Genomic DNA, 26,603 nt, shown 5'->3' on the forward strand with positions numbered 1-26,603 from the left:
TATAATGTAGCTGCAGATGGAAGTGTTTTGCCTTTTCGAAGGCCTATTTTATTATTATTTTGCAAGACTTGTTCTGTGATATATAAGCAGATCCCCAAATCTAGACCAGAAGATCCGGGCCATAAAGTCACACATAGCAAAAATTGTGCACAACGTCTGGAAAACTCATTCCAAACGCCGCTTGATTCAACCAAATGTGATAACATCTATTAAATAAACTCTGCAATAAAAGCAGCTGGTCAGATTTTTTTTTTTTTTTGTTATTATTTTTTAACTTGGAAAACTGCTATTTCTAATGAGAAGCATGCCAGAACTGTAAATGCGGCTGTGAAACAGCACCCTACAGCAAAATGGGAAGTGCAGCACAGCATGTGGGTTCGGTGCAGAGTCCATCAGTCAGCGTCGCTGTTTTCACATTCCAACATTGTTCGTGAACATAATTCCAAGTTTTATGGTTTGTGGATCATGACATTGGCCCCCTGGGAAGCGGACTGTTCTGATTTCATGCTGAGGAATCTACCTCGCAGGTCATGCTGCCTGTTAACAGGCTCACCTCTGCATTTCAGTTTCACATATTTGAAGCCTTTAAATAACAAACTGTTTAAGCAATATGTTTAACCCCCAACAATAAACTATAAATCTGAGACACAGTTCCCTCCCCGCTAATACTTTTATGTGTGTTTTAAATCACTTCAGCCTGGTCCACCTCACTTAAAAATACTCACTGCAATGTCATAAAGATCATAGAAAATAAATTAAAAAATCATGAAGGAAAAATCTGCACATTTTTTTGCTCATGTTGATGGTTAATGTGTCCTCAAAGTAAAAACTGGTAAACCAACTACCAGGTGCACCTAGAATTATGTTGTTTTTTTTTACTTCTACAAATAAAACTGATATTTACTGTCATCTCCCATAATTTTATAGCAGATCCAGTTTTATTTCCACCTAAATGTCTTCTCCTAGATTCCACGCTTGTCAGATTTACCTGCAGAGGCTACAGCCGAATGTTGATCAATCACGTGACTCAAGCTTCCACATGGTTTCCTGCTAATTTAGCCAAGTGCTTTGTTTACATTGAGTGCGTACCTGCATTTCAGAAGATCAATACATTTAGAAAACCCCTGCAGTAAACTCTTTCAAACTGCACCATTTGATATACTTCAGGATTGTTTTGTTTTATAGTTTAAAATGAGTAGTTTCAATTATAGCGCATATGATTTTTTTAATTTTAAACAGGTTACTGGTGTTCTCACAATAAAATTTCACAAATGTTAAATCCCCTAGGGACACAAAAACAAACGCAAAAACAATCAATGAAAATGGGTCAAGCAATTTCAGGGAAATCCAGACAGAACTGGATTAGAAACAATTCTACACAGCAGTTAATACAACCATACTTTAATTTAGTGACTCCCCTCACAAATTCAAATCAAATTTCCTGCTTTATTCTTGCTTCCACGGCATCTTCTGACACCTGGAGGGAAGCCTCCTCATCACAGAAAGTGTGAACCGTTTCTTCAGACCGTGGAGACAGGGAACAGATTGCACGCTTAGCGTTATTTCCAACTGATCCATCCATAGTAATCTAACAATGAGAAGTGGGTCAGGCCACTGGAGCAAGAGCCAGAACAGAGCAGGAGGCTCAAGAGATGAGCCACGTAGGGATTCCTGGTTTGAGTTAACAAGCAAGACAGAGGTCTAGACAACCGACTGTGAATGACTAGGACTTGCACGACTTCATGCATGACATGTTTGCAGATATGCAGGCAGCTCATAGCAACCACTAATGCACTTAGCTTCAACAAAATATAATAACATCAAACAGATACCGTCCCAATAAGGCAGTTGTTTCCATCCTGCTGAGAGGCTTTGATTCAGACGAGACATAAGCCTGTCACGGCACTGTAATCAGCCACACTCTGTGATGACAGTACTTTATAAATTCCTTCACAGGCATCTCCATCATCTGGAGAGAAAATAATCAATAGCCCTGTCTAATCTATAGCCAGTCTGAATGTGAATCTATTAAGAGTTTTCTGGGGATGCCAGGAACATTTCATTCTTGGAGCACAAAATATTAATTTGTCAGCTGGTGCTGGGCTGATGATAGACACTGTTTACGTATTGTGCTTAGTATTTTATAGAGAATACGATGATTTAGCTGCTCTGGCTCTTCTTTGACATGCATGATGTTGGATGGATGTCGCAAAAAGAGGCTAGGACCTTTAATACGGTCTCTTGCAGCAAACCAGCTGAATATTTTTATCACCCACTGCTGAAAGGCAAGGGAGGGCAGTAAATACTTTAGCCTGTGTCTGTGCCTTTCTTTTATCGAAATAGCTCATGAACCCCTGGACAGATTTTAATGTAATCTGCAGAAAGTAATCATTGGGTGTACATTTACAACTGATTGACTTTTGGGGTCAACCCGATTCAAGATGGCCACCACAGCTAATCAAAATGGCTGAAACAAAATCAATTTCACAGGCATTGATCTTAGATTTGATGAGGTAGTAGCTGAGAAGTTTTCACACTACATTATTTGAGCGTTTTTATTTTTCGACATTGCATGAGATTCTGCTAACTTTATTTTCAAGGTTTGACCAAAACATCTACAACTCTCATTTCTCAATATGAGACAATAAAACAAAGGACACCAGGCGATATGCATTCCTCCAAGGCATCCTGGGCCTTTAATTTGTTGCATTTATTTATTTGTCTTTTCTAGAAGGATGTTAGAGATGCAGCTGCCAGGAAAAAGACAAAGAGGAGATATATGGATGCAGTTAGAGAGGACATGGAGGTAGTTAGAGAGAGGACAGAGGACGCAGAAGACGGAGTTAGATGGAGGGGGATGACTCGATGTGGCGACCCCTGAAAAGGGAACAGCCAAAAGAAGAAGAAGAAGAAGAAGGATATTTGTCACACAAGATTCATTTTTGCATCCTTTAAGTTGCAGAGACGCAAAGTGCCATTTATCAAACTTGTCAAAAGCAGTTTTCATGTTTTTATCTATGAATGATTGGACGTGTGTGCAAAGCTGTTTCCTGTCTTGGATGAAAGGAATGTGAGGCTGGATCTGAGGCGCAACATGTAAGTGGAAGCATGAGGGGCTTCCTGTCCCACTGCGGAACCGTGTGGGGAGGAAGAGGAGGAAGAGCAGAGGAAGAGGAGGGGAAAGGCATAAGCCTTGCTTTTCGTCGCAGCTGTATAACTGTTACGCCCATCGTCATGAAGTTAGGCACTCATCAGGAGCAAAATAAACACAAACACAGACGAAAAAAAAAAGTGACAAGGAGGGGATGCGTGTGTGAGGCTGCAGCGCGTAAAAATAGATCCAGATCAGCGCGCGTGCAGGATCCACACAATCAAAGACCATCGCCACAAACATTACGCAACCGAAACCCCACAACACAACATCAAGAATTGGAATAATCTGAATCAGTAGACGAATACGAGCATATCTGATTATTTATGACCAAAAAGGTGAGCAGAGCACAAGCGTGTCCCGTTAGCCGTTTTGACCACGGGAAATGGATCAACAGGGACAGGATGTTGCAGATTTTAAAATCCACACACAAAAAGTTTCAAGTTAAACATCACAACCCGGTGACTAAACACCCACAGATGACTTCACGCGAAGCGTGTGCTCGATCTACGAATACACCCCCCCTCTGGCTGGTGTAAAACATCTGGGCGGTTAGTGGGAGAAAACAAAAGTGTTTCCAGTCTCGCCTGATGTTAGCCGAGCGGCTAACGGCTGAAGCTAGGCGCAGAGCTGCTAGCATCAACACCAAACACTGACCTCAGTCCAGCCGCCACAAACCAACACTCACCGGCTTTCTCCTGGTCGTATCCAACCACCATGAAATAGTCAGCCAATCTCGCCATGTCTGCTGCCTTTCCCGAGATATACCAGCACAATTCAGCATTTTTCCTGCTTCCAAAGAACAGCCATGTTTGACAGAAGGAGTGTCACTGCGCTTGCGTGCGGGGAGCGGGATACATCCATGGGCGTGGGCCCGTCGGTTTACAAATACAGCTCTGTGTCCACAACACAACCTCTCTTTAACCCCCCGAAACGGGATCTTTTAAGGTCCACAGCGGCCAAACAAACGGCCAGCCACCACACAAGAATAATACAGAGTTTCTGTATTTAGTGAGCGCAGGGATTCCTGCTTAAAACAGATCTATTTAAAGACACTGGCAGTGACATGGGCAAAATACGGCCCGAGGGCCAGAAATGGCCCCTGGATATTCTCCATCTGGCCTCCCATATCCACAGCTAAAAACAACTTTTAAATAGGTCACCGAAAGTCAGTGTTTTATTTGCAGATTGAAGTAGTTTTCCATATATATATTTATGCTATTCTAAAATGCGGGTCTGCACTCAATGTAAGCAAAACACACAGAAACTTGAGTCACGTGACTGACCTACATTAGGCTGGCTGTAGTCTGTGTAGGTAAACATTAATGGCAAAATTGGACAAGCGTAGAATCTCGGAAAAGACGTTTAGGTGGGAATAACTGCTGCTGAATGCAAAATAAAAGAGAGAATAAGTAAGACAACTGTCAAAAATCAATATCTGGGATCAAGCAGGGTGGTGGAGCGCCACAAAGACAGAGTTCTGCATTTAAACACACACAGCTTCAGTGACACTTCTGCCAGACTGATCAGTTTACTGTTTCAGTCTAACCTATCTTTTTATCTGCATACTTTAGTCAAGGTTTTGAAATACGAATACCTCCAAACTTCAAACAGCTCTTCCGTTGACGTTATCACCATTGACCTAATTTCAGTCACTTCGGCTGTTTCTGTAGGTAAATCTAATCTAATCTAATCTAAATTATTGATATAAAGATACCTGAACCATCTATTTGAGAAAAATAAACATCTCTAATGTTTAAATCTGAAATATTTTTGGACTAAAATAGCCCCAAACAGATTAAAATGAGCAGTGTTTGTGACTGATTAAAATGCTTTAAAAGGGGGGTGGGGGGGATATAAAAATAAAAGCTGAAATATATATTTTTGTCATGTTCCAGTTTATGGAAAGGTTTGATATTCCAAGAGAATATCACTGTTTTCAGGAAGACAGCTGTTGACCAAGGATGGTAAACATGCTGCTGATTGTCCTTACAGAAATGGGAAGAAAATGCCAGGAAATGTCTCCCAAATTATCTGTCTGGAAGGCTGCATCCCCCCCAAGTTCAGTTTGCAGCTCTTTGATTGCATAACCTATGTCAGTGTGACCGTCTGGAAGCAAAATGTTGCCCATCTCTGGTCTAGGAGGACAATTTTAACAGATAATGGCATAAACACCTAGATTGTATAAAAGAAAAATAATTTTAACATAATAAAGTACATATCAAAGAGTATCTGCATGAGAAGTATGTGAAAATATTGCTAATATATTTAAGTTTGTCACTGTTTCAAAAAAATACTTATAATTTAAAGCCAAAAAGTCCAAACTCACAGTTTCGACTCAAATGAGTGCAGTTTTTGAACCAAATGTGATTTTGTTCTTTAATTTTGTGGCAAAGACCAATTAAATGATATTAATAATGACACATACTTTTTAAATTTGATGTGGAGCGCTTGTGTTTTGATGTAAAGTGGGGAAGACGGGACAAACCTGCATGGTGAGTGCCAAATGTTGAATATTATTGAAAACAGGAAAGGCTGTCACAAAGTATCTCACGTGGAGAACGTGTGAGAGACAAACAGACAAACCTCCATCGCCTTCAACAATAACAGGAACACAGCAAGCGGTTTCCTTATTCGTGAAGTGCGTTTTCAGTGTCACTCTAATTTCCCATAAATTGCTTCTGTTTACGAGTAAAATAAGACATAGACGGAGGTGGTGAAGCAGAAGAAGCCACAACAAACCACGAAGAAACTCTGACAGCATTGTTGCTTATTGCGTTTATCTTTACACAAAAATGCTGGGAATTATGTGTAACATTTTTCACTTCACCACAGTTTAAAGTAATCACAACTCAGCCTCTTATTCCTGGCACTTGACATAATTTCTGCTTGATGAACTTGTTCAGACACAAAGTTGAAGGTGATACAAAAGCTGTCAGTCACCCTCAGACGGCAGCTTCACAGAGGAAGGGAAAAAATGGCTATATAAGGAGCCAAAAGGCAACGGGAAGAATTTTGTTGTCACAAATTGCACCATCTCTCATTATATACTCTGGTAAGGGGATTATTTGGCTGCTGGAGCCAATTATCATTACAAAGTGCTTACAAAAGATTTTCTAGTTTACATCACATGTGTTTGCCATTTATTCGAGCTTAAAATATGACACCACCCTTGGAATGAGGTCGCATGGGATATAAATAAACTCAGAAGGATTTTATTATAATAAGATATGAACAATGGAAAGAGGGAGGGATGGGGAAGCGGGGTGATAGGCCACAGCTGAATGTCAGTCGTTAAGTAGATCTGATTTTATTTAGCTTTTTGCTTCGGTCAATGAAAGTGAAATGAAAATCAAAACTGAAAGCATTACTTCTTATACCACGCTTTGTGGAAATGTGTTCACTGGAATTTCTCACCCTTAAACCAGAATTTTTTTTTCTTGTGCTTTGTTTCTTACAACATTTCATAAACCAGATGTGAGGTGGAAAATTTTAATCTTCGAGCACATACTGTATGTACTTTTCTAACTGATCTCATGCCCAATAAATATACAGCTTCAGTGGCTGACAGAAAGTTTGAGATTAAAAGTTGTCACCTCCCTTTTTTAAGTTACTTTAGATACTTTTCTTGATATAAATAAATCCTTTTTCCTTTTTGCGCTAACTTCAGTTATTTAGATTCCAAATAAACAGCGTGTTTGTGTAAAACATGCTTCCTTCAGGCACAGAGACATACGGGAAAGTTTAAACGACTCTTCTACAAACATCTGGCAAATTCTTCCAAAGGCAAAAAACAAAAATTTAATTATAAAGACAACAAACGAGCTGAGTTATATTTAAAAACGTCTCTGAAAATATTGTTCATACCTCGCAGACTGTCATTCTAGCTTGTCTTCCCGCTGGATTTATAATTGTAAAATTCCATTTCACATCCATCCAACTATCAAAATAAATCACACAAAAGAGTCCAAAGTCAATATTTGCCTCTTGCAAACAAATATATTTCAGGGTATTGTATTTGTTGGGCATATTTACTGTATTTAATCAGTTACTCATGCTTGTCTCAGATCCATTATGGTCTGTATTTTGGAGCTGCCATGGAACTTCACCGTGTCGGGGAGTGCCCTGAAAAGCAGGGAACATTCCTCAAATACTCTTTTTCTGCAATTATCCAGACGGACTGAAAGGAGCATAAACAAAAAACTGCATCTGACCTTAAAAATTCAAATATTATAATAGAAATAAGTAAATAGCTTTTTAGTGGTTATTTAAGTTTCTAATAAAGCAGTGAGACAAACATGCTGGATTTGACTCAGACCCGTTCATAGCCTCTCTTCTTTGTCCTTGTATAAACACATTTGTGTAAAACAAATACTTTTAGACAATGTTAAAACTTTATACCGAAGTGTCTGAAAGAAAGGAGTACAGGCAATAAAGGCAGCACGGAATTTATCCAATGTTAAAGGTTTCTGTAGAATTTTTGTTATGGTGATATATATGATCTTTTTACTGTTGCACCACTTGAAGAACAGCACTGCAGTAACCGTTGAATGGGGTGGGGGGAAAGGATGAGACTGTGTGTGTCACTCAATGAGCCCCTCCCACCTTAGCTCTTATTTAAAGGCTCCCTGTCTGCTGTAAGAGCTAATAGCAGAGTGACACAGCTGCCTTACAGAACCAGAGGTGATTTCAAGCAACCTGTGGAGTAATCCTTCTTTCTTTCACAGCTGACTTTGGAAGAAGAGCTTTCTCATTGGACTGAACTGAATATCAGGTATGTGCACTTTGCTTTGAAGAAATGATTTGCTTTGCTCCGAGCTGATGGCTTTATCCTTGCTTTTTTGAGGTCAAGGCACAAGTGAGGCAAGAGCAGGTTATCTGTCTGGTTATATAAGCAGTTCAGCTCTTAATATGTGTGTGAGGGAATTGCCTTTAAGGTTTAATGCATTCAGCAAGAGCAGTGTATCACTTATTATGTCTTTGCTGCAGTGGAAATTGTTATGAAGAACAAGTTTTACTAGACTTCTGCTGAGTCTATTTTAGACCCCCGTTGGCAGACTGTGTCCTTCACATTACTGGCCATGGGCCCAATGTGTGGTTTCAGATTTACTTAACAGAGAAATTTCTGACCTTAGCTTAACTTTTTTTCCAAAAAATAAATAAATGAATGATGTGTGCAAATGATTTGGCTTTTGGACTCTTGTGTAAGAAAACAGTTGTGGTACTCGTGTGAATACTTTATGGGGTACCTTAACATGAAAAGAGAAACACTACGGAAAATTGTGAGGCTAATCATTGATTTTTAGAGTAACTAATTAACCAATGAACTATTTTTTTTTCTCTACAGGAGCCAAGATGAAAACCATCATCCACTCCTTTCTCTACTGCTGTCTGCTGGCTTCAGTGGCTCACTGTGTGGAACTTAAGGGGAATCCTGAGTTGAAAAAAAGGTGAGTTGACAGCATAGACATTTATATATTAAAGAAAATATTTAATTTGGATGCAAAGTCTGTTGAATCATCCACCTAAGACTAAAATCTTTTCCTCTCGTCTTGCAGACTAAGCATATGGCTGGAGAGCAGAATGAGACGGGATCTTGAAAGTGTAGCAGTAGAGAAGTCTGAGCCCTTCATCAGACCAGACGATATCAGGGATACACTGCTGCCACATTCCAGGTAAGCCAGAAGCGCAACTTGATCAACCAGTATTATGCTTGACTAAACAAAAAAGTTAAAAAGAAAGAATTTTATGCCCAGACATGATCAGGTCATGAATGGACAGCATCAATTAATGACCTTTCCCTTTGTCTTTCAGCACTGACATCAGCATCCGAACCAAGAGGTCTAAAAACTCCAGCAGGCAGGGCTGCTCGCTGGGTACCTGCGCAGTTCATGACCTGGCACACCGCCTGCATGAGCTCAACATCAAGGTGGGAAGGATCGGGAGTGCCCCTGCTGTCAAGATCAGCCCTCATGGATACGGCCGGAGGCGCCGATCTCTTCCAGAGCGACGCGTCACACTGAGGCTGGAGAAAGGCAGGCTGAGACCTGTGTGGAGCACAAATAACTCACAAGTTCACAAGCTGGATGCTCTCCTCAGAAGGACATGAGAAGGAGACTGAAAGAGGAGTTGGGAACAAAAGCAAGGGAGGCGTTCTCCCCGAGCTTGTGTCCTCACTGCTCCTTTCCTGAATTCTCATAATGCCTCAGACTCTTGCCAAGCATACTCCAGCACATTTGTTCCAGGCATGAGGACTGAGTCAGAGCTGAACTGGCTGCAGAGGAGACTCTCTGCAGGCTGATCCTTGCAGCTCAGAAATGGAGAGGCTGCAAAGAACCGCAGCTGGCTTAAAGACACTGGATGGCACAGTTTGGAGTGAACTACAGGTGCTGTTCTCTGCTTGGCAGAGAGAAAGGAGGAGTGCAAATACCTGTCAAAATGAGCACATCCTCTGGGTCTAAGAGGGAACTCTCTACTAATACACTTTACACACCTATTCCTCAAGGCCAAGACTCTTATAAGTGCTATCCTCGAAGGATTATAACACCACGTTCCATCAAACTGTCAAAAACTGTCTGCACTTTTATCTTTTGGACTTAAATCAGATGAATCATCAGGAAAACACATCATCACTATGCCAAACGGGCTACAGAGCTCTGACACTCTCAGTTTATGTCGTGTTTTGGACACTGTAAAAGGAAAAATGCCTTAGATTCTGTGAGCTATATGTGCCAGTCCATAATGGATTGAAATATACTTGAAAATGTTGATGTCTGTACAAAAAAAAACATGTGCAATCTAATATTTTTTATGTATTACAGATATATGTATATATGAATTCTTTTATTTAAATATTATATAAAGGTTACATTAAAGTACTTATGCAGATAAAGCTATTTTTGTACAGGAAGAATTATATATATATATGGGCATTGTAGCTATTTGTCATTATTCCTTTACAAACTGGTCATTGGAATTGTGTGTTTTTATATATAAGTATATTTTATATTTGTAAATGTGTTATTTTATTTGTGTCAAAGCAGTAACATTGTCATTAAAAATAAAAGTTTTGCATACAAGATCTGGGCGTTGTTCTGACCTGCTTTGTTCTATATTAAAGGTGATATTTTATTGTCATTAGGCAACAATCGTGTCAGGTTCTCATTACAGCCTTGTAATACCCCTCACATATGACCCCCAACCTCTATCTGAAGAGAAGGGCAGACAGGGTGGGGAGAATGGCACATTCCTGATAAGTTCAGCTCATATTTGTTGGCTTCCCCCTACACACACACACTACTGAACAGCCCCAAAGCCATCAGAGGAGGCTGAAGATTTAGCTCCATCTGTATTCAGTGATACGTGGTTGGGACACATGAAGGCCTACGTGGGGGGTTTCCAGTCTAACATTCCTGTGAGAGCATCACAGATGGAAAAGCTCATGTACTGCAGATCTTTTTTTTCTTCTTCTTCTTCTTTCTGGAAAATGCACTATCCAAAATCAGCAGTCACTATGAGATACTCCCTTCACCACACAAGCACAAACCTGCAGCGTTCAAGCTCTAATAGACTAAAAGAGAAATGTGCGGAATGATATTTACACAGCAAGAAACGTAATGTTTCCTAATAATTAGCTTTTCTTGTAAAACTGACTTTACTCTGGTTTTAAATCACACAGGGAAGTCTTCATATAATCAGAGATTTAACTGAATAAAAATCTCTTTAACTTTAGGTTTTAATAATGCTCAGCACAGTATATTATCTGAAAAATCATCAATAAATGATGTTTTAAATAAATACCCTGCTGCAGAGCTGTTAGGCATTAAAAATCACTCTGTATGATGTGAGAAGGTTACACTGGAACAAATTGAGGGTCAAAGCTGTAATTATATGATCTCTATCGCCACCTAGTGAGACTGAATGAAAACAGTTCTTTGATGTGATCATTCAGTTCAAGTCTTGAAATAAAAATCAGTTACAGGTAAATCAAATGTCTTGTTTTTTTTTTGCAGATAGTTTTGTTACTCAGCCATCACTAATTTTCAAAAGCTGCGAGACTTCAGAGTCCTGATAAATGAGTCAGTCTCAAAGTTTATTATCGAACACAACTGGTTTATTATTGTGATGCAGAGTGAACTGACTTTTATGAATTTTGCAGAAGTGTTTGTAAGTTTGTACAGAAACACTAGACAACTGCATGCATCACTTCTGTTTGTTTTACTTCTATCTTTTCCTTTAATTATTTCATACTTGCACAGCAACTTCCAGCATCACTTTAGTCATAATGTGTATCTTTAAGTGTTCAGTCTTTCTTTGCATATAGATATAAGCCAGGAGACCATTTACTTAAGTCAGTTTTTAGGAGCCCAGTCAAAAATTACTGCATTAATATAGTGAATAAACCAAAACTAAGCAGTTCTGCCATCTAGTGGCGAATTAAATTGTATGCATCTCTTTATCTTTAGTGGGAATTAGCTTCTGGAATAAGCTCCTAGACAAAAGTTAAAGCTAAGCTAAAAATATGCAAACTGTGTTAGTCATCAAATTAAAAGTACTCTAAGAACAACATGAATGGATGTACTCGATGTACTCTCTAATTATGTGAAGATGTCACTCCTTCAGTAAGCCAATCAGCCGGTGACGCCACTGATGTGCTGATAGCATCAATAAACCGATCAGTCTGGGTCAACGATTAAAAAATAATACCTACATTCCAGGACTTAGAGCTTGGTAAGATTCAGGTCTTTTGGTCTTTGCGTTGCTCTACTCACAGGGTTTTCACCTGATTTAGAACAAACCTTATTCAGCTGGAAGTTAACTTAATTATATAATAACTATAAAAACTTAATTTACAAAATGAAAAATAACAAGGGACTAAATAAGTCTGGAAATCGGATATGAATATGCTCACTATGAATATAGTTTTGAATATAGTGAAAATAGTTAGATAATTATGGAAGAAAGGAGGAAATGACTGCAGGAAAAATCAGATGAATAATAAAACTGTTGTCAATCAAAATGATACAGGTCCAGGACTAAGAGTAAGATGAGTAAATTCCTCTCTAAAAGCTCAGTTGAGAGGATTAGCCTCCTAATCTCAACCTCTGTGAGGCTAAATCTGTGGGCCACCTGCTGCTCCAGGCCAAGCTGTTAGATGTGGGTCTGCTGAGGTGATGTAAGAAGTTGTACAACACAATTACTGCACCACATGATGGTTTATTCTCATCGACAACACAGCGCTTTAATTTGTTATTTTTTTATTTCACGTTTTGTACTTTTGTTTGCCTGCTTTGCTTCAGGTAATCTTTACTTTCTGCTCCCTTCTCTTAACAGGTCCTACTTCTCTAACGAGCACACCTGCTCTTTGCAGCTCGTTACCTCCTTCAGTGCGTATAAAAGTCTCTGGGTTTCAGCAGCAGCCCTGTCAGCTCAGTCATTGTTTGGCTTTTTTCTGCGTCATGGTTAGTGTTTGCGCTTGCATTACAAAACACGTCATTGTTGAGTTTCTAAATTTACCACCCCTTCAGTGTGTTTTGTTAAAGTAACACTTATTTATCTACCTTCACCTTGCTGCCTCCCGGGCCTCCAGTCTGCCTTTGAGTGCTTACTATTTCTTAATGCAACTGCATGAGGAAATGTGTGAGATAGTATTGTAACAGTCTGTATCCTGGTTGAGAAATATTATCAGACTGAAGCAAACTTATAAAACCACTCCTTACCACATGAACTTCATGTGTGGCAATCATGTTTTCACAAATGAAAACATGTTAGATTTACAAGTGATGAGTGAAACACATGTTGGAACCAGCGGATTTGGAACAAAAACTTCATTAACTCCGTGTTAAAAAAAAATGTTGAATTGACTTACAAAACTCATGAAATGTGGTTTTGGAACACTTTCAACACATTCATGTGATTGCATGTGGATTAAATGTGTTAAATTCACATAGTTTTCTGTAAAGGTAATTAATCCACTTATTAAATGCATTTCTAAAGTAGTTTATAAGTATCTTAAAATGATGTTCAGATCAATTTTTTTGTAAAATTTCTAAGAGGTTTTTTACACTAATCCTCTTAAACTGATCATCTAATAAGAGGAATTTAAATAAACTGTAAAACGATCATGTGGGAATAAGTATTAGAAAGAAAGTTGTTTTGCTGCTGAGCTGTGGCCATGAAAGAGTTAAGGATGGAGTCGTTCATGCTGCAGGGAAGTGGATAAGATATCCTGTACTTTCGCCACAGCTGGAGCACAGCATGACTTGGATGTTTTTGTGAGAGACTTTGAGCAGTTTTTAACACACTTCAGAGACCACAGAGGAGGAGGTGAGTGGATGATCTTGACTTACAGTGTTAGTCTAAAACCAGTGATGTGCACAGATGATCAAGAAAGAAATGAGTTTTTCCACATCTTGAACTCTCATTTTTATTTCAAAGTCTGCATAGATTTGAATACTTTTATAATTTCTACCTGTTTTATGCTTATTCATATCTAAAGCTAGTCTAATAAATTGAAAATGTAAATGTGTATTAAGAATAGCTGTGAGGAGGGCTGCTTTGTTGCCATGAGTGAGAGCTCTTTCTATGGTTTCCTCCTTCATTCCTCTCCAGGGCCTGGTCACTGGGGGAAAGATGAAGAAAGGAGACGCACCTTTTTCAAAGCAGTCAAGTGCTTGTTTGGGAACAAGTGAGCTTCTTCCTTTCCCTCTCTAATCGTTATCTCTGTAATGTGGTAAATGGTGCTCTTGTGTTTTGTCCTATCTGTGAAATGCGACTTCAACGCAGAGCGGGCCCGAGTGCTCGGCCACTAAGAGCAGTGAGGTGTCTGAGAGAAGTCGAGATGAGATAAAGGAAGGAGAATTTAGTGAAGCAGGTCTGGGATATGGCTGAGTGGTCCATTAACAGCATTCTCCATTTTCCAAAGGCCTTTACACAGAGTACAAATGAATGAATCATGATCCTTTTTTTCAAAGTAACTGCGAATATGATGAATGTCCTATTCCACATTTCCACATTCCACATTTTAGCAGACTCAGACTAAACTACAGTGCTCCCCACATTAGAGCAAAAAATGTCTTCAGAGCTACTATGTAATTCTGTTTTTCAAGCATCTAACTTGTTAGATGATCTGTGATGTGGAGCAAAACAGCTTTTGACTGTTATTGTCTTAAAGAACACAATAAATTTAGATTTGAATCAGATATGGTGATAAAATGTGTTCTACATTAAATAAAAAATGGCAAAGGACTGAAGTAAATAAACAAATAAAGGGGGGTGGGGGGGGGCAACAGAATCGAGCAGTATGAACATCTAACTGCTCGGCCACTCAGCTGAAGAGTATCTCAAGCATCACATGCAGATAAGAAGTGAGGAGGGGTCAGCTATCTTTGTGATGCCTCGTTGCAACGGAAATAGTGTGGAATCTTTTGCCTCATTCTCTCTGTGTGCATACTGGGCTGTCTCTAGTTTTGTGCTACTTTGCATCTGAAAGTCTGAGGAAGTTGGAACTAAATAGAATTTTGGGCTCAGTCTACTCAAACTGAGGCCACCTTTTTTGGTGTCCGCCAATTTAGAAATATTCCCAGGACTGGCCGCATCATCGACATGATGATTCAGGCTCCCTAAAATAGAGAAATGGGGAGTTAAAGAAGCAAAACCCGCTGTGGGCCGTTGTAGACTCGTAAAGCAAATGGCAGGCAGAATCTCTTGAGGTGGATCTATGAGCTCCGCCGAGTCAGAAAACCGGCTCAGTTATGGCTGTAAGCAACAATCAGGGTAAGTGCAACAAGCTGAATAGTTAATAAATGCTGTAATAGAATTCAGTTAATTAAGTTAAATTATTTTTTAAAAGTTTTTAAACAGTATTCTACATCTGTCAACATAAACAGGCAAAACTATTCTCCTAATTAAAGTCTGAGCTGCTTAAATTTGTACTTAACTACAGTACTTAAGTGGGTACACATAGAAACAAAGTGAGAAATAGAACATTGAATGTTTTTTTCATTATTAAACCCATTTGGGATAAGTGAAAGGATGATTTAATTTAAGAAGCCATCGGTTCACTATCAGTCCGGCTCTATGATTGGTCTGCTATCGTGCTTTTTTTTCTTCAATGTGCAAGTTGTGAAAAGTGACAGTGAGCTTGACAACAGCAGTGATGCATGCAGCTGTTTTCAGAATAGTGTTGTGTGTCTGGAATGATAAAATTCCTGGAAGAACCCTGGATTAGATTACAGGATGCCATGCGGTCCTTCTCTGTTTTTGCTTCGTCACTCCATAACTCAAAAAGTGCACTTTGTGCCTCTGAGACCTTTAACAAGACTCCTTCTTGCAGTTTATGTCCTCGAAGAAGCATCAACAAAGCTGTTGTCTGTGACCCTGTTGAAAGACAAAAACTAATTAAATATAAACAGGATGATATTAAATGTCATTAATCATTTTTATTATTTATAGGAGCTAAAACAATTTATACCAATAATGCAGGGGGAGATACTGCCATTATAAGATGCAGTGTCAGTCATTCCATCCTAAATTTGAATATAGACGAAGCTTGTTAGAACAAAATAGAAAAGATTATAAAAGTACAACACATTAAGATGATACAGAACAGGGATCTTTACAGTCACAACTTTTACAACCAAAAGAGCCCTTTCTGCTGTTTTACCCACTAAATCAATTAAAAATGTTTATCTGGTAAAATTAATAGAATGAAAACATTGTAGGCTGAAAGTTGCAGTAATAAGCTGGATAAGAAATGATTAGCTCAAACTGATCTTCGTATTCTTAGTGCCATTCTGTTGTAGACATTTCATTGACATATCTGCAGAAAACTGCAGCAAAACACTAGCAAAATCTAAGGCTATGAATATAAATATTATCCATTTCAATAGTATTTTTAGTTAAAACTACAAAGAGAGACCAAAGAGCTCCATGTTGCCATAGAAGACACAAAACACAGAAAATGGTAATTAAAGACAATAAAAAAAAAAAACTTCTCAAACAGAAACAGTTTTATAAACTACCCTTTCCAAGATGGGAATTGAATAAAAATTTGAAGTTCTGGTTATTTTATGGTACTGCTATTGTTCTTGAGCTTTATTTGAAATTTTAGGTACAGAAAAATTACTGTGGGCAGGTGGTAAAGGTCAGTGGTTAGAACTGTTGCCTCACAGCAAGAAGGTCACAGGTTCACCTCCCGGTCTTTCTGTGTGGAATTTGCATGTTCTCCCCATATGTGCCTGGGTTTATGTGGGTGGTTTACTCACAGACCAAAAACATGCATGATAGGTTTGTTGGTATCTCTAAATTGTCCCTATGTGAGAGTGAGAATGGTTGTTTGTCTCTGTGTCCCTGTGATGGACTTGTGACCTGTCCAGGGTGTACCTCGTCTCTTGCACAATGACAGCTGGAGACGGGCACCAGCACCAAAGGAGAAGCGGGTAAAGAAAATGGATGGATGAATGAAAACATCTTGCAGGACTGAATGAAGCTGGTTTTAGTCACTTGAGCTGTTAAAAGCAGTTCACACAAAGCTCTGTAGGTGGCGCCACTCTGCAGGTGTTTGTGTCTGGTTGCCATCCATTTAAACCCTTACTCAGGTAACTCTCTGTGTTTACACAACAGCATAAACTGGTCAGAGTGAGATTAGCTCTGAAAAGAACAGCTTCTCTGTTTCCTGCCTTTTGACATTAGCTTCTGCCTTCTTACAGACATGCCTCGACAGTTCCATAAGGTAACTCTGAGTGAGGTGGAGGAGGAGAAGCAGATACTAGCAGAGAAAGTGTATGCCTCGGCTCTAAAAGAAGAAGACAACAAGGATGCCTTGTCAATGTTCACAGTGCCTGAGGACTGCCCCATCGGTCTCCAGCAAGCCAAGAACCATGAACTGCTCAAGGATCTGGCAGAGCAACAGTCTGAGGAGAGTTCCAAAAGGTATATAGCACTTAACCACAGATCTGACAAACCATATCAGAAAATGCAAAAAAAGGTTTTACCACTTCAAGCAAAGTTAGAGCAACTTAAGCTAATTATGCACCTAATTATGTATTAATGTTACTAACTTTTCAGGAGAAAAAGCTTCAAGCTGATTCGTTCCCAGTCACTGTCCTTGCAGATCCCAGGGACTACAGATTGCCCAGATTTGGGGACCTTTACATCGTTAATGTCCGCCAGCTCCACCCTCTCATCAGTGCTAGAAAACTGTCCTGATTTCCAGAGGGTTTCTATTAGTGGGGATTACTGTGCTGGAGTAAGTACCATGAACTTTATACTGATATTCACCAACTGTTCCCACAAATTGATGATTGTTTTTTTTATATAATAAATACCAAAATAACATTAATGAGACCTAAACTTATGGGTAATGTCCACTCAGATCCCAGTGGAAGACTATGAGCAGGCTGCCAAAAGTCTGTTTAATGCGCTGCTCATTCGAGAGAAGTACTCCAAACTGGCCTATCACAGATTCTGTAGAACAACAAGCCAGTTCCTGCGCAGTGCTGAGAACACAAAATGGGATGAAGAAGATGAGGTTCTTCCTGGTATGAAATATATTTGTATATATTCCGCTTTTGGGAGGATGTTTCATGCTGCTTTAATATTAACAGAACAATGTTGTGTCCACCAGACATGTGTCCGTGTCCAGCAGAAGGCGAGGACCCTTACAGTGAGGAGAACATCCCTGAACACCTCAACTATCAGCTGAAGATGAAGGATGGGATCGTGCACGTATACGACAGTGCAGAGGCGCTCAGAAAAGATCAGCCCTATGATCTGCCCTACCCAGACTTGGAGACATTTGCCATCGATCTAAACCAGGTGCTGGCAATGATCGCAGATGGACCCACGTAAGTTGCCAAAACAAAGAGACTCCACAGTCCTGCGGGTTGAAAAACCAGTTTGTACCACTTATTCAGCACACACCTGAAATATCTCAGAGTAACAGTGTGCAGCAAATGAACTGAGCTCTACTCTCTTTTTCAGAAAAACCTACTGCCACAGAAGACTAAACTTCTTGAGCTCAAAGTTCTACCTCCATGAAATGCTAAACGAGATGGCCGAGCTTAAGGAATTGAAAAGTGTTCCTCACAGAGATTTTTACAACGTTAGGAAGGTATATATTCTGAATCAATGCACCAGGCAAACTCAACTCTAAAACAACAAATGTTGTATTGTGTTTGGTTTTGGCAGTGAAACCTTTGGGTCCTGTAGGCTGCAGGAGGGGCTTCTGTGGACTGGTTTAGTTGATTTTGTTCAGTCACATCAGGGTTTGAAAGCAGCACACAAGGCTCTTTGTTGTGTTATTTACTGAGGAGCTTTTGTATGGTGGAGACACATTGTCTTGTCCTTGGCTGTGCCGTTGCCACAGGGATGAGGTTATTGTACTTGGCCTGCAGAAATGTTTAGGTGGATGGTAATGTTAAAGTAACATCCACACAAAGGCCAGGACCCAGGATTTACCATCAAAACATTGTATTCAGGCAAAATGCTTCAATTTTCACCTCACTTGTCAGTGGTTTCTGTGCTGTGCCCTGTCATTTGTAGATGTGTCAACATCACCAGGCCAGAGTTAGAGCTGGAAAAAATTGATTAATTTAATTTGTACTTCAATGGAAGAGACTTCTTTAGTAAAGAACGAACTGTTTATACAACTTGTAGTTAGCAACAGTAATATATCTTATAATATTTATTTTAAAATAACAGTTGCATTAATTAGTTGTTTCTCACAAGCCTTTCTTTTGGATATTGTGCTCTGTAAGCTTCTTGAGCCTGTTGTTTAATTGCATAAACAGCTTCTCTTCAGTAAAAAGAATAATAAGATTTCACTCAATGATTTTAAATTCTGTCTTTTTTTTATTTGTAAAACTGAACATACTGGTCTCTTCCTTCCAGGTGGACACCCACATTCATGCAGCTGCATGCATGTCTCAGAAACATCTGCTCACTTTCATTCAGAAAACATACAAAACCGATGCAGACCGGCTAGTCTTGGAGAAGGATGGACAAAAGATGACTCTCCAGCAGGTTTTCCACAGCCTCAACATGGACATATATGACCTCACTGTGGACTCGTTGGATGTTCACGCTGTAAGGACATAATGTATTGCTTTGTTTAAACATTATGTACAATTTAAAATGGACATAATAAAAAAACAGTAAACAGTGCATTACTCCTGTTAGGAAGTATAAGTAGGAAATTCATTGCCATGTTTCTTTGCTGCTTAATGTCTTTCTTTTGAGTCAATCATTCTATCTTCTCATTTTCCTTTTGTAATAATTAAAATTTGTAGGGGAGGCAAACCTTTCACCGTTTTGACAAGTTCAACTCAAAGTATAACCCAGTGGGTGCCAGTGAGCTTCGGGAACTCTTCCTGAAAACAGACAACGACATCAACGGAGAGTATTTTGCTCAGATCATAAAGGTATCCCACCCTGTAGCCATACATTTAAAATTAGGACGAGTGCAGACAGAGTTTAGCACACTGTTCCTCTCATCATACAGGAGGTGGCTCATGATTTGGAGGAGAGTAAGTATCAGCACGCAGAGCCGAGACTGTCCATCTATGGATGCTCTCCTGACGAGTGGGAAAATCTCTCAAAGTGGTTCATTCAACACAAACTGCACTCACCAAACATGAGATGGATGATTCAAGTGCCCAGAATATAGTGAGTCTAACATCCTTAAATAAATAGCTACAAGCCTCTGATGTTAATTATTTTGGTCAAATCGTATAAACTTTTTTTTTTTCAGTGATATCTTCAAGTCAAAGAAACTGGTACCTAATTTTGCCAAGATCCTGGAGAACATATTCCTTCCTCTGTTTGAGGCATCTGTGAACCCACAGAAGCACAAAGAACTCCACATCTTCCTCAAATATGTAAGATGCTTCATTTTTATTCAAAGGTTTGCAATGTAAATAATGAGTTTTTAATTTAGCATTTTTATGCTGAATAGAAACATTTCCTTTAAGTTTTTTAATGCAGTTTAGTAAAAATGTAATGAAATACAAGTGTTAGAAAATTGTAACTACCACTTAGAAGTGAAGCATGGTGATTATACTGAAACGCAGCTGCAGTATAATATATTTTAAAAAATGAGAATGTGTTATCTACCCTTTTAAAAACATATTTATATTCTTTATAAGAGCTAAATGGTTAATTGAAGGTATGTTGGAAAAGTTCATGACTGCAGAACAATATTCAATGGTGAGATTTGTTAATGTGGAAAAACAAATTGCTTGCAGTATTTTAGTGTTTACTAGCTTCTAAAAGAAATTCAAAAGAAAATGGCAGCTTCCGTATTTTGCAGGTGTCGGGCTTCGACAGCGTAGATGATGAGTCCAAACACAGCAATCACATGTTCTCCTTCAGGAGCCCGAAGCCCGAACAGTGGGCCACAGATGACAACCCCCCCTACAGCTACTACCTCTTCTACATGTACGCAAACATCATGGTGCTCAACAACCTCAGAAAGTAAGAACTACTGCCTTCTTCCCCTCTCAGGATTTACAATTATTGACTAAAGAAAGAGAACTGATGCAGCATAATCTATAATTTAATCTGAATATAAGGCTTTAATCCTGTATGTCCTGAATCCACAGAGAACTTGGGCTGAGCACCTTCCAGTTTCGTCCTCACTGCGGAGAAGCTGGATCAATAACTCACCTGGTTTCTGCCTTTCTCACTGCCGACAACATCTCACACGGACTCAACCTGAAGAAGGTCCTTAAAATGTGCTCATTTTGAACTTTCTGCTAAACAATTTCAATTCAAATACTGTTTGCTGAATTCCTTCAGAGCATTGAGGAAGTAACTATGTATTTGATGTGCTGTTTGGTCTTATTTCCAGTGGAGATCAATAACATAAAATTATTCTCCGCTGACTTAAGGTTAAAGCAAAAAGCAACATCATTCACAGAATTTGCTGGTTCAAGAACATTTTTTCTTATTATTTATGTAAGGATGTCTTTCTGGGTGTCTGTTTCCAAGCTAGCAGTGCTGATTCTTCACACAACAAATGAAAAAGAAAAAAAATGCAAGCATATGAAAAGATAATGGAAGTTTGGATTTCCTTGTGAGTCGAATTTTGTTCCAAAAGCAATGCCAGAAAAAAGAAAGACGCCCAGTTTCCTGATATTTATTTACACTATGAGGTGGCAAGACTCTTTCCTAACTCAGATAGCTTACTCTGCAGCTTAAGCTTGATTATAAAATCCAGTTAAGGAGCAAAAAATATCGTTTTAGATTTAAATTATTTGGGAGCTGCAGAAATAATAATAATTACTATGATGTTAACAGATGACAAGTCTTGAATGTAGCTGAGTTTCTCCTGTGTGGTCCGGATGTAACTGACAGGTTTATTTTCCCCAAACGTCCCACAGAGTCCTGTGCTGCAGTACCTGTACTACCTGGCCCAGGTGCCAATTGCAATGTCTCCTCTGAGCAACAACAGCCTTTTCCTGGAGTACTCTAAAAATCCCCTCAAAGAGTTCCTCCACAAAGGTCTGTGTGTGTCCCTGTCCACAGATGATCCCATGCAGTTCCACTACACCAAGGTAAAACTTCTCAGCTCCTCTTCGGTTTGACAGAATCCCTTTTCTACTTACGACTGTAGTAAGGATGATGTGGATAGTTCTGCTGAGTATAATGATCTTATTACCTGCTTGGACCCTGATGTTAGGAGCCACTGATGGAGGAGTATGCTATAGCAGCTCAGCTGTGGAAGCTCAGCACCTGTGATGTTTGTGAAATAGCCAGGAACAGTGTGCTGCAAAGTGGACTGAGTCACCAGGTAACAACGACATCCTTTCCTATTATTATTACAACCAGACATGAATAAATCTGCTTTTAAACTTATTCAGCAACCTTTTTTTAAAATAATTTTCTTTAAGGAAAAGAAGTGCTTTTTGGGAGCAAACTACCTGAAAGAGGGACACGAAGGCAACAACATCCATCGGACCAACGTTGCCCAGATTCGAATGGCCTACAGACACGAGACGCTGTGCAACGAACTCAGCTTCATTGTCGACGCCGTGCACTCTGAAGCTATTAACTCCCATTAGGAGGAAAAAGAATCGAATATATGACAGAATTAAAGCATGCTGCGAGCTCAGGAATCATCAGTCACCTTTTATTGAGGAAAAAATGCCACCAGCTGGCTACGATGGTTAACTAAGCACATATTTTCATTTAAGAAGCAAAATTGAACCAGTTCCAAACTGAGAACAAATGAGAGCTTTAAAAAGAGAAATCATGCTTCTGTGATTGATGAAACTTGGGGTTTTAAAAGTTTAGACCAGGGGTCTGCCACCTGCAGCTCAGGGGCCATGTTTGGCTCTTCAGTCCCTCTGCTGCAGCTTTCTGAATCTTTGACCTAAACTAACATGGAAATGAACAATATTTCAATTTATACCCACACAATAAAACAGCTTGAAAGCATTCAAAGTAAAAGCTTGATAAAAACTTTGAAATAAATAAAGCTTTCTACTGTCATGAGAGGAAATCTGTCAATTAAAAATCCAACAAACTGTCCTAATGTAGCATGTTTTATTATTTTATAAGTGGGATATGTATAATAATTTCCCACTAATATAGCAAAGATTAACATAAGCCTGCATAGTTCAGTGTTTAGTTTTTTATCCAAGTGGCTTTACACTTTTGTGAAAAGTTAAGTTAATTATAGACCTTTTAATTTCATAATGTCACAAACTATCATTTTATTTGTAGTATTTATGTAACACTTAAGTTGTTTTGTCTTTATTTCAAGCTTCAAGTACATTTTCTGGTTCTGGGCAGTTTTATTTAGTGGGAAAGTGAGCTGGAGTTAAAAAGGTTGCAGACCCCTGGTTTAGACTTAGAAAGCAAATTCATGTCATTGTTATTTAAAATAAATCTCAACTGTATAAACAATTGTACTTCACATTCTTTTTCTAACATGTTATGGTTTAAATGTTTTCATTTACTGTCTACAGACACAACATGTATAGTTTAGAAAGATTTAAACACAGATGGAATTACAGAAATAATGTCTAAAACACTTTTATTTACAGCTCATTTTACAGAAATGGTTATTTTGAGAAAATTGATGCAACAAAATCAACGATATAAAGAGGAAATGACGTTTTTAGAACGTTGAAATCCTGTAGGGGTAAAATTACACATAAATACAAAAAATACATCATAATTATATACATTTTCTTCACAAAATCCAAAACAAGTCTCTGTTAAAACAGATTCTTTTTGTTTTTTTTATGGAAAAAAGTTTATTGTGTACTGTCGTCCATGTCTATCTTCTGGTTTTGCTGAACATTTTTCTTTGTTTCTGTGATGTTTTTCTCACATCTCCACTCTTCTGTCTGGATGTACTCTGGCTGCTGCTGCTGCTTTTTATCAGAGCCACGAGAGAAACGTCTTCTCCTTTTTATACAGAGAGAAAGACAAGAATTAACACAATTATTGCTCCTGACTGATTCACATAAGATAACACATTGTTTATCCAACAACAGATCTATTTTAAAGGGATAGTTCAGACCTTTGAGAGTACTGTGGAAAGGTTATGACCACTTATTATTTTACCTGTTGAAGATAACTCTTTAAACAACTTAAGTGTTATAAACCAATACATGTATATTCTTATTTTTAGATAAATATATACTTTTATTAATCCCAGAAAGAAATCACAAAGCTCAGTAGCATCATGAATTTAAATAAACACATTAAACTCATTAAATTAAACTAAAATAATAAACTGAATGTCAATCATGCTACTAAATAAACACATTAAACTCACTGAATGAACTAAAATAATCAATTTGTCAATTTTACATTACTGCAGTTTTCCCTGCCAAAAGTGCACCACAGCTGCACCAAAAGTGCTAAAGCTAGCTGCTACTGCTGCTTCCATGCAAATAATCATGTAATGTAAAACTGAACCAATCTGAAATTTTGGAAATTGAAGTAGTCCAGCTGTTAGCTCATCAGTCCGGTCATAACTAAATTCTGTTTCTTCAAACTGATGATGTTCAAAGAGCTACCTACAACAGGTAATTGTACTTAATTGTTTATAAACTTTAAAAAAAAATCTGAACTATTGGTTTAAGACTTTATCGTGTTTTCTGTTCCTTTTGGCGATCACTCACAGTTTTATGTAGCCGAAGACAGTTAGTAAAATTAGGAGAAGACCACAGGTGCAGGTGATGAGCACAGTCTTTGCTGAAACAGAAACAGAAGTTATCTTCAATTAGTCGTACAAACCAGCAGCCCTGCAGTCAAGGTAGTCATGCTGTTTCTGCTTTTACTGAGTTACAAAACGTCCCATCAGCTGAGCCTCATACCTCCTGTAGAGCTGTGTGCACTGCTGACAACAGGGGCTGGTTCTGCCTCGTCGTTCATGCTCGTAGGAGCTGATGAAGAAGGAATCAGTGAGGAGGAAGATGCAGACCAAGTTGCTAGGTTGTCTCCTTCTGTTGCCTTAGAAGGAGGCTGACTGGTTTCTGAGTAATAACTGCTGCTATGAGTTGTTGTATCCTTGAGTTGTGTTGCTGCAGCTGTGGATGTACATGAAGGCCAGGACAGGAAAACAGACAGTTATGTTGTTAAGGAAATGTTTTTTTAATTCAGAATTTATTGCAGTTTCTCATTTGCAACTAATAAAAATATCAGAAAGAGATTATGCATTTATTTAGAATCTTTCCACATTGTCAAAATGATTCAAGTTTCTTTTAAAAGTTACATACAATCTACAAAGAACTGCATTTGGATCATTTTTTTTCTACATTTAAGTGCAATAAGTCAAATATATTTCCAATAAACCCCATTAATACGATTTAACACCTTCAGATTTCCATTAACCTTCAGTTTGATGTTTCTGACTCCCTTCTATGTACTTTGAAACACCAGAGTGCAAATTAGAGGTGTCATACCTGATTCATTAAAGCAAAAGACATCAAATTTCTTTTTTACAGGGGCTCTCCATGGCACTAGCCCAGTCAGGTTTTTTCCACAGTTAGCAGCTGCATGTATACGTGGAATGACAGCTAGATGTTCATCAATCCATCCAAATCTAAACAGAACGAAACAAGACATTTCTGATTTGTCTTTACTGAATTCCACAGATTGTGAAGCACCTGTGTGGTTCTTACCTGCATGTTTCCAAACCTCTGCTGAGCGCACGCTCTACCTGTGCTTTTGAGGCGATCTCCTGACCGAGGGACAGGCAGAGGCTTCGGGCTTCAGAGGCTCTGAAGGCGTACTCGACCTGGTTGTGGCTGTTCAAGTAGCTGACCTGGATCACTCCAGCAATACTTTTGTTCCCTGCTGGGAAAACTGGACACAGCATGAAAGGATTTAAGAGAAAATGATAAATCAACAAAATTTCCTCAAAGTTCAGCATGATTCCTTACCTCTGATCTGGTTTAGGTTTAGCTCAGAGAAGGCCGAAGCAAAAGACAGCACTGATGTGACGAACAGCCAGATAATGCTCATGATGACTAGTGAGAGCATGTGAGAAGCGTGCCGTGGAAAAACCAGTGCTGCAGGGTTTTTTGAGTCTGAACCAAATCACTCGGTTAAATAGAGGTGATTCGGTTCTCTGGGGTGTGTGGACTCTGTCATTGCCGGAATGTGAAGGAAGAGGAAGAAGGAAATACGGTGCACAGGTCAGATAAAGAGGCATCTTATGTTCGAGGAGAATGGGCCAGAGGACAAAAAGATTGAACTAAAACGTCAAAGGCAAAGCTTTGAAGAAATGCAGAGGAAGGCAAATTGACATGGACAGAAAAAAACAATCAAAAGTTTATTCAGGAAATCATGGAAGAGCCATAGTAGCAAGTAGGACTCACAACAGAAAAGCAAGCTTATGAAAATATTAACTTTATTAGTGTGACTGAAGTAAAAAAATTTTCATCATTTTCAACATCTGACCACAGCACCCTGTCCTCAGGATTTCCTCTCTTGAGGCATTACTCCATCACACACGCACTTGTTATCTCTGGTGTCCTTTAATGGGCCTTTGGCACACGATGACATCCCACTTCCACAAAAACACATCTCCACAAGGGCCTGACGGCAGGAAATGGCGTAAAAGCGGGCTGCTGACGAAGACTTGGTGGTGTTTTTTAGTCAGGTGTCAGTGGGGTGAGTGAGGGTGATAAATAACCTGCAACTGTGCAAAGCTTCACGGATGTTAAGGTGAAACATGTTTTATATCTGCAAAAGGTTAAAGTGAATTAATTTACTCTGTCAATGTATTTATATCTTCCTTGGACTGGGGAGCATATTTTGAATAAAAACAAAAACCACGTGGTATAACATTAACAGTGGTTCTGTTCTTCTTTAGTAGATCACAATGAAGTGACATTCGATACCGAAACTGAAACAACTTGATATAAAACATTTATTCTTCATTTTTTAAATTGGGGGGGTGGAGTAAACATGCAAATTAAAACTAATGGTG

The 26,603-nt window shown here is 38.9% G+C and overlaps 4 protein-coding genes across 6 annotated transcripts in view; 2 read left to right on the forward strand and 2 right to left on the reverse strand.

Moving 5' to 3' along the window:
* The window catches only part of sbf2 (SET binding factor 2), an 86,001-nt gene extending 82,009 nt beyond the window's left edge, over positions 1-3,992 (reverse strand). For both annotated transcript variants that reach the window (XM_017404330.3, XM_017404337.3), the window contains exon 1: positions 3,840-3,992. In XM_017404330.3, the coding sequence (XP_017259819.1) occupies positions 3,840-3,894 (55 nt within the window). In that variant the 5' untranslated portion in view covers positions 3,895-3,992. The remainder of the gene's footprint in view (positions 1-3,839) is intronic.
* A 3,786-nt stretch (positions 3,993-7,778) lies between these two features.
* Positions 7,779-10,232, forward strand: adma (adrenomedullin a). The gene is made up of 4 exons (XM_017441187.3): positions 7,779-7,925; positions 8,499-8,601; positions 8,710-8,826; positions 8,966-10,232. Exons 2-4 carry the CDS (start codon positions 8,507-8,509, stop codon positions 9,258-9,260), a joined length of 507 nt encoding a protein of 168 aa, XP_017296676.1. The 5' UTR covers positions 7,779-7,925; positions 8,499-8,506; the 3' UTR covers positions 9,261-10,232.
* A 2,333-nt stretch (positions 10,233-12,565) lies between these two features.
* Positions 12,566-22,966, forward strand: ampd3a (adenosine monophosphate deaminase 3a). Of its 2 annotated transcripts, XM_017440159.3 has the most exons (17): positions 12,566-12,612; positions 13,397-13,477; positions 13,763-13,838; positions 16,861-17,083; positions 17,219-17,399; positions 17,526-17,691; positions 17,778-17,997; positions 18,134-18,263; positions 19,043-19,237; positions 19,441-19,572; positions 19,653-19,816; positions 19,902-20,028; positions 20,460-20,623; positions 20,752-20,872; positions 21,532-21,705; positions 21,831-21,941; positions 22,042-22,966. In XM_017440159.3, the coding sequence occupies exons 3-17, from the start codon at positions 13,784-13,786 to the stop codon at positions 22,210-22,212; spliced, it is 2,334 nt and encodes a 777-aa protein (XP_017295648.1). In that variant the 5' UTR covers positions 12,566-12,612; positions 13,397-13,477; positions 13,763-13,783; the 3' UTR covers positions 22,213-22,966. The 2 variants fall into 2 exon arrangements, with proteins under 2 accessions (XP_017295648.1, XP_024859206.1); XM_025003438.2 differs by lacking the exons at positions 12,566-12,612; positions 13,397-13,477; positions 13,763-13,838 and adding an exon at positions 14,629-14,926.
* lyve1a (lymphatic vessel endothelial hyaluronic receptor 1a) lies at positions 22,799-25,713 on the reverse strand. The gene is made up of 6 exons (XM_017440172.3): positions 25,552-25,713; positions 25,291-25,474; positions 25,072-25,211; positions 24,484-24,696; positions 24,289-24,361; positions 22,799-23,566 (listed from the first exon to the last, which is right to left on the reverse strand). The coding sequence occupies exons 1-6, from the start codon at positions 25,649-25,651 to the stop codon at positions 23,413-23,415; spliced, it is 864 nt and encodes a 287-aa protein (XP_017295661.1). The 5' UTR covers positions 25,652-25,713; the 3' UTR covers positions 22,799-23,412.
* Positions 25,714-26,603: the final 890 nt, after the last annotated feature.

Source organism: Kryptolebias marmoratus, linkage group LG15, assembly GCF_001649575.2.
Source record: "Kryptolebias marmoratus isolate JLee-2015 linkage group LG15, ASM164957v2, whole genome shotgun sequence".
NCBI classification, from domain to species: Eukaryota; Metazoa; Chordata; class Actinopteri; order Cyprinodontiformes; family Rivulidae; genus Kryptolebias; species Kryptolebias marmoratus.